At 39.7% G+C, this 15391-nt stretch overlaps 1 protein-coding gene across 1 annotated transcript in view; it reads right to left on the bottom strand.

The window, feature by feature from the left end:
- The window catches only part of CFAP299 (cilia and flagella associated protein 299), an 802595-nt gene extending 792876 nt beyond the window's left edge, over positions 1 to 9719 (bottom strand). Inside the window, exon 1 of the mRNA XM_049885915.1 lies at positions 9604 to 9719. Within this exon, the coding sequence (XP_049741872.1) occupies positions 9604 to 9714 (111 nt within the window). The 5' untranslated portion in view covers positions 9715 to 9719. The remainder of the gene's footprint in view (positions 1 to 9603) is intronic.
- Positions 9720 to 15391: the final 5672 nt, after the last annotated feature.

Consider the following 15391-nt stretch of genomic DNA (forward strand, 5'->3'; position numbering starts at 1 on the left):
AGTATTGTGGCTATTGTATTTACATACTATTGTGTGTACTTATAGTGATCTTATATGTTAAATGATAGTTTATACGTCAGGGTCTTGGAAGAAATAGTTGGCACACTCGAAGGGGATGACTAAAGATAATAAAAACACTATTTACCAAGGTGCAGGCAGGATTAACAGAAACCAGCATGGGGTAGTGAAGTATCCTTGGACTATCAAAAATGGGACCCTATTAACACCACTAGCCCTAAAAGGAAATAAGGGAAGAACCAGTTCCTAGAACAAGGAGTGTTGCTAGAACCTGGAAAGAGTGCCGTAGCTGGTGGAATGAGAAGCTGGCAAAAACTAAAGAATGCTGCCACTTCCAAACCACAGCCAGTAGGGAGATGGCCAGGGAATAAACTATCTGACCTCTCCTTTCCAGTCCTCTGATCCACTGTTACTGTCTCCTATTGGCCAAAGCCAATCCAAAACCAAAGGGGCCTGGTTAATGCTATCCTCTGAGATCAGCTTCCAGTGGCATAGATCAGGATGGAGAAGGGTAGAGAATATACCCAGCACAGAAAATATAACCATTTTTTATGTAAGGCATTGGTAATAACTTTTGATGGAAATTAATTGAAAAATTTTGGCAGTAGAGAAATTATACTATTCAATCAAAAGAGTGCCTGGAACATAGTAAATACTTGTGAAGTGTTTGCTGAATAAATGAAACTTAGACTAAACTGTAAGCATTATAGTATGTTACTGAGGTTAGGGTCGCTATAAGTCGGAATCGACTCAAGGGCACTGGGTTTTGTTTGGTTACTGAGGTTAAGTCTGGAACTGATTTTTATTTAAATTCCTAGCAATTAAGGTAATACATATCACAGTAGGCTCTTGGTGAAGATTTGTAAAATAAATAGGTGGTTGGATAAACATACAGATGCATGAATGGACAAGTGAATGTGCAGATGACTCATAGAATTTTAGAGAAATAAAGAAATGTGGATGTAATCTAGTCCAGCCACCTCATTTAGTTGGTTAAGAAATGGAGTTTCAAAATGATTAAAAACACATTACAGAGTTAGAACAAATTTCATGACCTTAGGCTCTTCCAATTACAGTGTACCATCTCTCATTTAAAATTTACTCCATTCAGAACAAGGGTCACCTTAAATACCTTAGATATATATACTGAAACAACTTCCTGGCAACAAAGACTCAAGAAAATAAGTAAAACAGACACAAAAAACGACGTTGGATCCCAGAACATCAAATAGAGAGTGGAAGGAACAGGCTGAGAACCGACTGGACAAGAGGCACGAGGCCGGCTGGAAAATAGAAATTTGCAGATTGACCGTGCCCTGCCTACCAGGCAAAGCATCGTGGCCATTTTGGGATGGCACTAAACAATGACCCTGAATGAGGAAGCCAGGGAAGCAACCACAGAGAGAGCACAGCTGGTGGCAGAGATTTTGTGCAAACAACCCGGGAAAGAAACAACAAGGTGGGCAGGACATGGCCAGGGATGTGGCACCCTCGAGAGGGGGAAGCATGGAAGTGGTATAGCTTTGAAACCAGGGAACCGCAGGGAAGTGCCTCTGGAGCAAAGTGAGACAGACTGAGTCATCGGAGCCTTAGAGGAGAAAGTGTAGATAGGGAGTGCACATTGTGGGGAGTAAAGGGGAAGAACAAAGGGGTGGGTAAGAGCTCCAACCCCTCTGCTGAGTACAAGAAGAGAGGAAGCTAGGAATTAGTGCAGGGACTGCTTGTTAGTGGAGGTACCCAGCCATTTATATGGGAGATACCCAGTAAAAAACCAACCCACAGAATAACAACTAGAGCACTCCCCCCCGCCCAGAACTGGCCCTGTTGCAGGCAGTCATTCCCTCCTGTCCCTGCAGACTCCCCTTTGCTGCCCACCCTTCCCAGATGCACCTACCATCTGTATTAGCATGTGCCCTAAGGTGAAAGCTGACAGAGCTAAGGTACACAAGCCCAGCCTCACCTACTACCTCCTCCCTGAGGGCAGGAAGCCAGTACAGACACCTGCAAGAGCAGCCAGACCCACCGCACCCTCCCTGAGGCACAGGAAGTCCACACTGATAAGCCCAGCCACGCCCACCACCCCTCTCTGAGGAGCAGGCTCCACTTTGCCCCTCACCCTGTCCCAGACCTGCAGGCCTCTGCCCCTTCACCCCCCTACCCATGTACCCCTCCCTGTTGGGCAGGACTCCACTCACTCCATGTCCTGCCAAACCCTCCCCTCCCAGCTGAGGGGGACTCCACACCCAACTGAGCAAGATTCTGTGTCTTTCTCAGCTGCCCCCCACCATCTGAGTGGGACTCCATGCCCTCCTCTGCTGGCCCTCCCTGACCATGTGGGCATCCACACCCTATCCTTCCCTGTGCCCCATCCTGTGCTTCAGGGATTGCACTAACTGCTCATGGCAACACAGAGGGAACACATTATTCCTCAAGAGCTGTGAAAGGACCTTGACCACCCAACACCTGGTATCTCACACAGGGGAAAGGACTTGTTCACACTCCACCAAGCAATTGTCTAAGAGAAATCATAGGCATCTAATGACATAGGAGCACAGTGTATGTGTGTGATCCACCATAACCGCCAGTGAGAAGAAAGCACACCTAACCAGCCAACAGCCCCAAACCTGTACATAAACCAGATAGATAACTGGCAGCTTCGGTCATACACAGACCAATATTACAAAACAACATCAATTAAAACAATACAAAAGAAGGTAAACAATATAAAAAGAAATGGAAGAAGCTAAATTCCAGATATAGCAGAACAATACAAAAATGCAAATAAACATAAAATCAATAAAAAATATATATATAAACAAATATGACAGAAATGTAATGCCTTGAAGACAGCAGTCAATTACAAATCATATGAAGAAACAAGATACAATGGCTCAGGAAAATGAGCAAAATAAAGAGATGGAAATCTTTGCTGAAGAACTGATAACAGATCTACCTGATAAGGAATTCAAAAGGCTAATGTTTAGGGTCTTCAAAGAGATCAAGGAAAACACACACACACAAACACACACACACCCAAAAACCTAGAAGAATTGGAGAAAACAATACAAGAACAAAATGACAAAGTTAATAGAAAATGGAAACCATACAAAAGCAAGTAGAAATTCAGAAATTAACAATAAAAGATTAGAAATAACCAGTTTAAGGACACAGAGGCAGAACTGAATCAATGGAAGAAAGAATCAGCATGCTAACCTGTTTGAGAAACAATCAGAAAAAAGGCTGAAGAAAAATGAAGAATTTGTAGCCACCATACCAGTTCTACAAGAAATATTAAAGGTAGTCCTTCGAATAGAAAACCAAGGATATCAGGCTACAACCTCAAATAAAGACACAAGACAGCATCACCGAGATACCAAGCCAGGTAAATACTTCAAAAAAGTAAAAGAAAGATACAAAATTGAACAAAGGGAAACAGAGATACAGAGAAGTAAATGACAACAACCTCAAAACAAAAGGGAGGATGAATGGTATAGTTAGAGAAATTCCGTATGAAGAGCAATTAAAGGAGATACCAACATATAAATGACATTGCCCTCGAGTGGATTCCAACTCATAGTGACCCTATAGGTCAGAGTAGAACTGCCCCATAGTGTTTCCAAGAAGCACCTGGTGGATTTGAATTGCTGGCCTTTTGGTTTAGCAGCCAAGCTCTTAACCACTGCACCACCAGGGCTCATTACAGGCTGTTTTAAATTTAGGGTAATAAATATAAATTCCAGAGTAACATCAAAGGAAAGTAATAAATCTACACATCAAAGAAAATACAAAAAAAAAAAAGACTCAGCAAACACAAAAAGAACAATAACAAATAAAAGGAAAGGGAAATGAATATACAAAAAAAACTCAACACAGAGAGAACAAAAAAATCGTGAATGCCACAAAAAAAAAGTGCAACAAAAAGGTAGCAGTGAATCCATGTCTTTGTTGTTACGTGCTGTCAAGTCAGTTCCAACTCACAGCGACCTTATGTACAACAAACTGAAACGTTGCCCAGTCCTGTGTCAACCTCACAATATTTGCTATTTTGAACTCATTGTCACAGTCACTGTGTCAATCTATCTCATTGAGGGTGTTCCTTTTTTTCACTGACCCTCTACTTTACCAAGATGATGTCCTTCTCCAGGGACTGGACCCTCCTGATAACATGTCCAAAGTATGTCAGACAAAGTCTCACCATCCTCGCTCCTAAGGATCACTCTATCTGTACTTCTTCCAAGACAGGTTTGTTCTTCTGGAACTCCATGATATATTCAACATTCTTCGCCAACACCATAATTCAAATGCATCAATTCTTTTTTGGTCTTCCTTATTCATTGTCCAGCATTCACATGCATACGAGGCAATTGAAAATACCGTGGCTTGGGTCAGGTGCACTTTAGTTCTCAAAGTGACATCTTTGCTTTTTAACACTTTAAAGAGGCCTTTTGCAGCAGATTTGCACAATGCAATATGTCATTTGATTTTTTGACTGCTACCTCCTTTTTTTTTTTTTTTCCATAGGTATTGATTGTGGATCCAAGTAAAAGGAAATCATTAATAACTTTAATCTTTCCTCTGTTTATCATGGTGGTGCTTATTGGTCCAGTTGTGAGAATTTTTGTTTTCTTTATGTTGAGGTGTAATCCGTACCAAAGGCTGTAGCCTTTGAGCTTTATCAGTAAGTACTTCAGGTCCCCTTCACTTTCAGCAAGAAAGGTTGTGTCATCTTTCTAGATAGCAGACACTTGTTAGTTTTGGTGATGGGTAAGACAATACCAAATAAGGGTGAAGTCAGTTCAACTTAACCAAGGTAAAAGATGACATTAAGAAGTACATAAGAATAAGGAATGATTTTGTATAGGTAAAACAAAACAAAAAAAAAAGCCAAACCCACTACTGTTGAGTCGATTCTGACTTGCAGCAACCCTATAGGAGAGAGTAGAACTGCGCCATAGAGTTTCCAAGGAGCACCTGGTGGATTTGAACTGCTGACCTCTTGGCTAGTAGTTGTAGCACTTAACCACTATGCCACCAGGGTTTCCATGTATAGATAAGCATATATGAATATATGGGTGCCCATGTATAGCTGTTTCTGTGGGCAAATGTATGTACATGTTTGTGTGTGCTGCACACATATTCATATGTAAAATAAAACACAAAGGGGGCACAGTTATGGGTACTTCCTAGACATAACCAAACACCTTGTGGGATTGGGTTACTGGGTGTGAGGACTTGGGACCATAGTCTTGGGGGACAACTCAGTCAACTGGCGTAAGATAGCTCATAAAGATAATGTTCTACATACTAATTTGGTGAGTAGTGTCTAGGGTCTTAAAAGTTTCTCAGTGACCATCTCACTTTTTCAAAAGAAAAAGAAGGAAACCAAAGGTTCAGAGAAGAAACTACTCTACGGGACTAATGGCCTACATGAACCACAGCCTCACCTACCTTGAGACCAGAAGGACTAGAGGGTGCTGGGCCACCACTACTGACCATTCCAACCAGGAACAAAATAGATGGCCCTGGATAGAATCAGGGAAAAACGTAAAAGAAAACTCAAATTCCTAAAAAACAAAGCCAGACTAAACAGACCAGTAGAGACTAGAGGAATCCCTGTGAATATCGCCCTTTAAACTTGTAACTCAAAACACTCCTGGAGTCACCTATCAGCCAAAAGACAGGATAGCTCATAAAATAAATAACATCACCATGAGTATGGTGCTCCTCTAAACAATCATCTAAATGAGACTTTATGGCCAACATATACCCTATACCAAAGATGAGAAAGTAAGGGGGGATAAGGAAGCTAGGTTAATGGAAACAAAACAACCAGAATGGAAATAATGAGAATGCTGACACATTGTGAAAAGTGTAACCAATGTCATTGAATAAAATGTATAGAAATTGTTAAATGAGAACCTAATTTGCTATATAAATTTTCTTCAAAATCACAATAAAATATTTTTTAAAAATTTACTCCATTCAGACCAGCAAATCAAAGTCAACTCCTGATGACAAAAAGAAAAAAGGAGCAAGAACCACCTTACATAGTATGAAACATACTTGCCAAACGAGTAAAGTAATTTTGAGAAGTCCACTTGTCTCCATGTGACAGAAGTGGGCGATTTAACTTGCATCCACAGAAAGAAATTTGAAAAACTGAATCCCCAGAGGCTAATTTGTCATCGCTCAATCCAAATACATATAAAACCAGTTGATTCAGACCCCATGTGCACCAGAGTAGAACTGTGCTCCACAGAGTTTTCAATGGCTGATTTTTCAGAAGTAGATCACTAGGTCTTTCTTCCAAGGTGACTCTGGGTGGACTCAAAGCTCCAACTTTTCGATTAGTTAGCTGTGCACTAGGCAGGGACCCAAACCATATGTACATTATCATTATTCACCTTTAACATCCTTTTTCAACAAAATCTTCATCTTATTTTTGTGAAAGTACAATAAGAAGGAGCTTAATTAATGCCAGACAAAAGTAACTTTCTTTATCCTTCCCTAAAGACAGTCACTATTTTCCATTTTGGAGGCCTTTAAAATTCTGATTGATGAAACACAGGGTATTAATTTCTCACTCCTAATCAATATAAATGCCTTTAGTTCTTTATTCATGTGAAAAATTCCTGTGTTAAAAAAATTGAAACCCTTCTTACTGGTACTGGTCTTAAGCTTGACAATTTCTACACATGCCACGAAGATTATTTTATTCTATGAAAGTGTGTATTAGCTACATTTCATTTTTGCTTATTTAAACGTTCAACAGCTTGAATTCAAACACTGTTTAGCAACATTATCACTCCCACCCCCCTTTTATTTCAGTGACTTAGATGCAAGATGTAAACTAATTTTCATAATTTTTAATGTATTATCTGTACAAAATATTAGAAAGCTTGTTTTTTAAGCTGGGAGCTATGTTAGAGATATCACTAGATATATTTTTTAACAGCTAATTCCAGAGAAATCTAATTACTTGTCCAAACTCATACAACTTGTTTGTGAACGAGAATTAGATGCTTCTATTCCTTTAAATTTATGTTCATATATAGCACATATCTCACAGTTTGTTATGATCCACACAGTCAAATGTCTTTCCATAGTCAATAAAATACAGGTAAACATCTTACTGGTATTCTCTGCTTTCAGGCATGATCCATCTGACATCAGCAATGACATCACCTGTTCCACGTCCTCTTCTGAATTTGGCACAAATTTCTGGCAGTTCACTATTGATGTATTGCTGCAACTGTTTTTGAATGATCTTCACCAAAAGTTTACTTGTGTGTGATATTAATGATATTATTCAATAATTTCTGCTTTCTTTTGGATTACCTTTCTTTGAAAAAAAAAAAAAAAATGGGTACAAATATGGACCTCTTCCATTCAGTTGGCCAGGTAGCTTTTTTTCAAATTTCTAGGCATAGGCGGGTGAACGCTTCCATTGCTACACCCATTTCTTGAAACATCCCAGTTGGTATTCTGTCAATTTCTGGAACCATGTTTTTTGCCAATGCCTGCAGTGCAACTTAGACCTCTTCCTTCAGTGCCACTGGTTCTTGATCATACGCTACCTCCTGAAATGGCTGAACATCGACTGATTCTTTTTGGTACCAAAAAAAAAAAACCATTGCCTTCGAGTCGATTCCAACTCATAGCGACCCTATAGGACAGAGTAGAACTGCCCCATAGAGTTTCCAAGGAGCACTTGGTAGATTCAAATTGCCAACCTTTTGATTAGCAGCTGTAGCACTTAATCACTATACCATCAGGGTTTCCAGTGACAGTGTATTCCTTTCATATTAAACCAAGAAGCAGTCATTCAAACAGAACAAGGGGATACTGTGTGGTTTGAAGTTAAAAAAAGATGTGCATTGTGGTTGTATCGTTTCACCAAACTTATTCAATCTGTATGCTGGGAAAATAAGCCAAGAAGCTGGACTACATGAAGAACAGGGCATTGGGACTGGAGGAATACTTATTAATAACCTGCATTATGCAGATGACACAACCTTGCTTGCTGAAATGAAGAGGACTGTAAGCACTAACAGATGAAGATCAGTGACCACAGTCTTCAGTATGGATTACACCTCAACATAAAGAACACAAAAATCCTCACAACTGGACCAATAAGCAATATCATGGTAAATGGAGAAAAGATTGAAGTTGTCAAGAATTTCATTTTACTTGGATCGACAATCAACCCCCATGGAAGCAGCAGGCAAGAAATCAAATCAGGTATTGCATTCGGCAAATCTGCTGCAAAAGACCTCTTTAAAGTGTTGCAAAGCAAAGATGTCACCTTGAAGACTAAGGTGCGCCTGACCCAAGCCACGGGGTTTTCAATTGCCTCATATGCATGCAAAACCTGGACAATAAATAAGGAAGACTGAAGAACAATTGATGCCTTTGAATTATGGTGTTGGCAAAGGATATTGAATATCTTTGGTGAGAGGTGTCTGGGGTCTTAAAAGGTAGCAAGAAGCCATTTAAGATGCATCAATTGGTCTCAACCTACCTGGAGCAAAGCAGAATGAAGAACACCAAAGACATATGGTAAAGATAAGCTCAGGAGACAGAAAAGGCCGCATACACCAGAGACTACATCAGCCTGGGACCAGAAGAACTAGATGGTGCCTGGCTGCCATGATCACTGCCCTGACAGGGAACACAATAGAGAACCCCTGAGGGAGCAGGAGAACAGGGGGATGCAGACCTCGAATTCTCATAAAAAGACCAGACTTCATGGTCTGACGGAGACTAGAGGGACCCTGGAGGTCATGGCCCCCGGACCCTCTGTTAGCCCAACACTGGAACCATTCCTGAAGCCAACTCTTCAGACAGGCATTGGACTGGACTATAAGACAGAAAAATGATACTAGTGAGGAGTGAGCTTCTTGGCTCAAGTAGACACATGAGACTATGTGGGCAGCTCCTGCCTGGAGGGGAGATGAGAAGGCAGAGTGGGACAGGAGCTGGTTGAATGGACATGGTGAATACAGGGTGGAGAGGAGCAGTGTGCTGATTAGGGGGAGAGCAGCTAGGAGTACATAGCAAGGTGTGTATAAGTTGTTGTATAACAGACTGACTTGATTTGTAAACTTTAACTTAAAGAACAATAAAGTAAATAAATAAAAATAACAACAAAAGCTTCAGCTGGCCTCCGAGCCCAGAGACTATCTTCTTAGGAGAATTGAATTTGGAGGCGAGTGTGGTGGGAGCAGGAAGGCGACGGAGAGATAAATTCGACTCCCCAGCGCGCTCATGTCTGTTTATGCGTGTGTGTGTGTGCGTGTGTGCGTGTGTGTGTGTGTGTGTGTGTGTGTGTGCTTCTGCGCTAGGCGACATGAGAGGCCCAGATTCTGTCAGGACCGAGGCAGCGCTTGGTGAGGAGGAAACCGCGATTCACCTCCCCAGCTGTTTGGATGCTGCTGTCCGGGAACCGTGGATCCTGTCAGCCGCACGGTCCACCGCCAGGGGGCGGATGCCCCAAGACGAGGGTGCTCGGGGAAGGACTGAGAGACTTGAAGGCCTTGGCCAAGTTGCGGCCTCAGAGGCGCGGGGCGGCGCTGTAACCCTTACCTCCAGGTAGTACAAGTCCACGGTGGTGATCTGCGAATCGAGGAAATCTTCATAGGTGCTGAACTGAGTGACTACATTGTCCACGGCCGTCAGCCCTTCTTCCTGATCCATTGCAGTTGCTTTGGGCGCTGCGTCCCTAGCGACCGAGGCGCGGGGGCCGGGTCAGGAGGCTCCGCCCACTTCGTCCCTTCCAATCCGTTGGGGGCTGGCGTGGAGATTTGAACGTTAAGCCTGCCGAGTGTTTTGATACTGCTTCAGGCTTCCGCCTAACTCCTGGGAATACCGTCTCAAATTAGTCACTCCAGGTTCTCCTTTGCTACCAGTCAACTGACTGAGACTTTGGTGGAATGTGGAACAAGGGAAGAGGTGCAGATTGCAATCCAAAGTTAAACATTATGAGACTGTCAGAATGATTAGACAAAATAATACGGACCAGCGCTCCCAATCTCTTTCTAAAACAATGTTATGCAGGACAAAAAAAAAAAAAAAAACTAGGTCTTTTCTCAGGTAACTGAAGGTGCATTTATACAAGGATAGTATATCAAAACAGAGGTCTCTGGAAATGATCTTGTGGCCAAAGATAATAGCAAAACACAGTAATGATTTTGTTAAGTTTTTAAAAAATGTAACTTGAAGGCAAATTTTGCTAAGGTTTGGTTATGAAGAATTTCAGAATGTATGAAGTCCCAAAAGAAAGAAACAATAAAAATATTTTTGAAGACCTCTTCTGCCCCAAGTACTTGCTTTTTAGTTTTTTCTTTCAGTGATCACACAGTGAAAACCCTTACTTGTTGAAGCTGTCTTTTTAATAGGGTGAAATATCTACAGAAACTTAAAAAAGTAAAGGTTTTTACTAAAAATTTTTACTCTTATTTTCCATTAGAAATAAGTTTTGCCTTTTTAAAACATGAATTTAAAGCAATCCAACAAGGGGACTAGCAAAACTTTTCAGAACCCATATTTCAGTTTTAGTATTTTCCAAATCATCTTTGGGAATGAACATGTTAATACAACATCGAGCTTGTGGTGGTTGCCCTGTATTGATTTAGTAGATTTTCACAGATGAGCTAAAAAAAAAATTTTTTTTTTTTTAATGAAAACACCTAGTGAGATGTTTCACTTTCAGTTAGCTTTCCCAATTTAAAAAGTCCACCTTAAACGTTAGGATGTCATCAATGCGCAGATCTTAAGTTACACAATAAACTGTAAACTATTACTAACTTGTTTTTTTTACTTAATGAATACACTCCAAAATGTTTTAAAGGAAATTTTAAGCATTATTTTTAAATGCAATTTAATCCTTGAATTTGTGAGAACAGAAAGAAGGGAGAGAGAAATCCTGGGCACTCAACCACAGTAATAACAAATAATAATAATAATAACAACAGTTGAGTGTTCCCCGCATGCTTGGCAGTGTCCTAGGTGCTATTCACAAATTCCCTCATCAACAAATATCTGCTAAAATTAACAACAATCAACAAAATGATAACATCTAATTTTTTAAAAAATAAGGAAATTCAAATAGCCCAAGAACTGAGTTGAAACCCATGTGACTTAAGACATCCTAGCTAATGGGCATGGATCTAAGTATTCTCTATTATCTAGAAATTTCTGTAATTCTCTCTTGAAAGATGCATTATTCTGAGTGAATCGAGCAAGGGAAAGGCTTAAAAAGATTCAGCCATGTACTATATACAGAGAATATAAATATTTGCTACCATACAATATAAATACCAATATTTGTTGAGACTTTGCAGTGCGCCAGCCCTGTGCATTATCTTATTTAATCATCACAGCAAATTCATTAGGAATGTGGCATTATTATTATGCCCAATATAAACACAGAATGGATTTAAATGCCTTGCCCAATGTCCTAAAGATAAAAATAGCAACACAACTTATTACTCCCCATTCTCCCAAGAAGAGAAAGCAGAAGGCAATAAAGGTTTAAAGATCCACATGGAACTAGTTATAAAAGTAGTTTTCTATTGTTTATTTTAAAAATGCATATATCAAATTTTGCAAGGGACTTATATTGGCACAAAAAGAGCAAAGGGGACAACATATTCTGAGAATTGCAGGTAGGAAAGGTCAAGCTCAACAGAGAAAAAGATGGCAAACTGTTTTGACAGTTGTGAGAGATCCAGAAAGGCAAGTAAAGGAAATGAAGGTGACTAGATCAAGTAGGAAAAGCTGGTGGAGACTAGATCAAGTAGGAAAAGCTGGTAGCAAGGTGTTAAATATTAGGTTGAAGAGTTTGCAAAAAGTAGTAATGACCTTGACCAAGAGAAGGATGCAATGAAAATGGTTTCAAATGCTCATCATGCACTACTTGAAGAAAAACAAAAGCAAAAACAGTATCTTATAGTTAAAGCCTCCAGAGCACTTGTATTTATTACCACATTTACTTTAAAGCCCTCCTCCATGAGTAGGAATCAACTTGACGGCAACTGGTTTGGTTTTGGTATATTAAGTTTTCATCATTTCCAAGAAACAAAGTTAAGCGCCCAGGGAATCTTTAGGTTCATTAAACCATAGCGCTTTGATTACAAGGACCTACATTTTCATAGGAAGCCCTAGTCGCATAGTGATTAAGAGCAGGTTGCTAACCAAAAGGTAAGCAGTTCAAATCCACCAGGAACTCCTTGAAAACCCTATAGGGCGGTTCTTCTCTGTCTCATAAGGTCCCTATGAGCAGGAATCGACTCAAGGCCAATGGGCTTGGTTTCAAGCTTTTATGTATTATTAGAATGAGCCCTGGTGGCACAGCAGCTGCTAACTGAAATGTCCACAGTTCTACTCAATGGCAACAGGTTTGGTTTTCTGGTTGTTGTTGTTTGTTTTTAGTAAAACGTGAGGTCATTGTTTGCCTATATAACCTTCTATTATGATCCATCGTAATTATGCATTTTCAGTGGAAACATCATTAGGTTTACCATTTGGACAACATCTTTGGTGAGATAATTTCTGAAGCATCTAGATTTGAACAATCATGAGAATATTTTATATTTCATGATTGAAATATTAGTCAACAAGTCTGGTAATGTACCCTATGTCAAAACACTGAGGTTGATTTTCAACAAATCAGTTTCTCCATTAATATTGAAAGAAGAAAAAATGTATAAATTTAGCCTTATTCCTCCCATGAAGTCTAGAAGTATGTTCAGCCACAAAAGTCCAGAAATATATTAAGCCTAACTCAATTGTCTTTTTCTTAACTTTGAATTTAAGTTCAGAATCACTTGTAGACCTATGCCTGAGATATTACAGGAAAGAGTGGCAACAAAAATAGATTAGCTTCAGCAAGTCTTTCTTGTCTTTGGCAAGGTCGTTGTTACGATCAGAAGATACTTCATTATGGACGACATGAATTTCTACTTCAAGTCCAGGATTTTTAATGATTGAGACCTGGAATTCAGCACCAAGCCCAGAAATCCTATTCTTTGTTCAAGGGCAAGCACGGATTATATAGATTCCTGACAAAACTCCAAGATATAAGAGACAAGAAACATATGTTATTTAACAATAACAAGCTATTAAAAAAAAAAAAAAAAAAAAAAAACCGTTGCCCTCAAGTCAATTTCAACTCATAGCAACCCTATAGGACAAAGTAGAACTGCCCCCATAAGGTTTCCAAGGAACAGCTGGTGGATTCAAACTGCTGACCTTTGCCTTTATGACAGAGAACTTCTTTTTTTTCTTAATATGGTTTACAAGCAGTCCACACTCTTACCCTCATTTGGCACCCTCCATCTTGCACATTACAGGTCCCAGCCACACCAGGTTGCTTTAATTTTCAAAAAGGCACCATTTTTTTTTTTGTCTCTTTTCTTTCACATATACCGCAAGTAAATGGCTTTAACAAACAGAAGTTTATTCTCTCACAGTCCAGTAGGTGTTAGCTCCAGGGGATGGCTTTTCTCTATTTATCATGATCGCGTCTTTTAGACCAGTTGTGAGGATTTTTGTGTTCTTTATATTGAAGTGTAATCCATACTGAAGGCTGTGGTCTTTGATCTTCATCAGCAAGTGCTTCAAGTCGTCCTCATTTTCAACAACTAAGGTTGTGTCACCCACATGACACAGTTTGTTAACAAGTTTTCCTCCAACACTGACACCACTTTGTTCTTCATATAATCCACCTTCTAGGATTATTTTCTAAGCATACAGATTGAATAAATATGGCAAAAGGATACAACCCTGATGTACACTTTTTCTGATTTTAAAACATGCAGTATGCCTTTGCTCTTCTTGATCTGTGGACAAGTTCCTCATGAGCACAATTAAGTGTTCTGGAAATCCTATTCTTTGCAATGTTATCCATAATTTGTTATGATCCACACAGTCAAATGTCTTTGCATAGTCAATAAAACACAGGTAAACATCTTTCTGTATTCTCTGCTTTCAGCCAGGATCCATCTGACATCAGCAATGATATCCCTGTATCCATGTCCTCTTCTGAATCCAGCTTGAATTTCTGGCAGTTCCCTGTCAATGTACTGCTGCAACCGCTTTTGAACGATCTTCAACAAAATTTTACTTGCATGTGATATTAATGATATTGTTCTATAATTTCCTTATTCTGTTGGATCACCTTTCTTTGAGATAGGCATAAATAGGGATCTTTTCCAGTCTGTTGACCAGGTAGCTTCGCATAGATGAGTGTGCACATCCAGTGCTGTATGTGTTGAAACATCTCATTTGGTATTCTGTTAATTCCTTGTTTTTCACCAATGTCTTCAGTATAGCTTGGACTTCTTCCTTCAGTACCATCGGTTCTTGATTGTATACTACCTCCTGAAATGGTTGAACGTTGACCAAAATTTGGTGCAGTACTCTGTGTATTTCTTCCACCTTCTTTTGATGCTCCCTGCATTGTTCAGTATTTTGCCCACAGACTTCTTCACTATTACAACTCGTGCTTTGAATTTTTTCATTCATTCTTTCAGCTTGAGAAATGCTGAGCATGTTCTTCTCTTTTGGTTTTCTAACTCCAGGTCTTTGCACATGTCATTTTAATACCTTGTCTTCTCTGGACAGTCTCTGAAATCTTCTGTCCAGCTCTTTTACTTCATCATTTTCTCCTTTTAATTTAGCTACTCGATGCTCAAGAGCAAGTTTCAGAGTCTCTTCTGACATCCATTTAGGTCTTTTCTTTCTCTCCTGCCTTTTTAATGACCTCTTGCTTTCTTCATGTATAATGTCCTTGATGTCATTCCACAACTTGTCTGGTCTTCAGTCTTTAGTGTTCAATGCATCAAATCTATTCTCGAGATGATCTCTAAATACTCAAGGTCATATTTTGGCCCTCCTGGACTTGTTCTGATTTTCTTCATCTTCAACTTGAACATGCTTATGAGCAATTGATGATCTGTTCGGCAGTTAGCCCCTGGCCTTGTTCTGACTGATGATGGTGAGATTTTCCACTGTCTCTTTCTACTGATGTAGTCAATTTGATTCCATGTATTACATCAGGATAGATCCAAGTGTGTAGTCATTGTTTATGCTGTGGAAAAAAGGTACTTGCAATAAAGAAGTTGTTGGTCTTGCAAAATTCTCTCATGCTATCTCTGGTATCATTTCTATCACCAAGGCCATATTTTCCAACTACTGGTCCTTCTTCTTTGTTTCCAACTTTCGCATTCCAATCACCAGTGATTGTCAATCCATCCTGGTTGCCTGTTTGATCAATTTCAGACTGCAGAAGTTGGGAAAAATCAATTTCTTCATCTTTGGCCTTATTGGTTGGTGAGTAAATTTGAATAATAGTTGCATTAACTGCTCTTCC

Source organism: Elephas maximus, chromosome 5 (assembly GCF_024166365.1).
Source record: "Elephas maximus indicus isolate mEleMax1 chromosome 5, mEleMax1 primary haplotype, whole genome shotgun sequence".
Classification (NCBI taxonomy): domain Eukaryota; kingdom Metazoa; phylum Chordata; class Mammalia; order Proboscidea; family Elephantidae; genus Elephas; species Elephas maximus.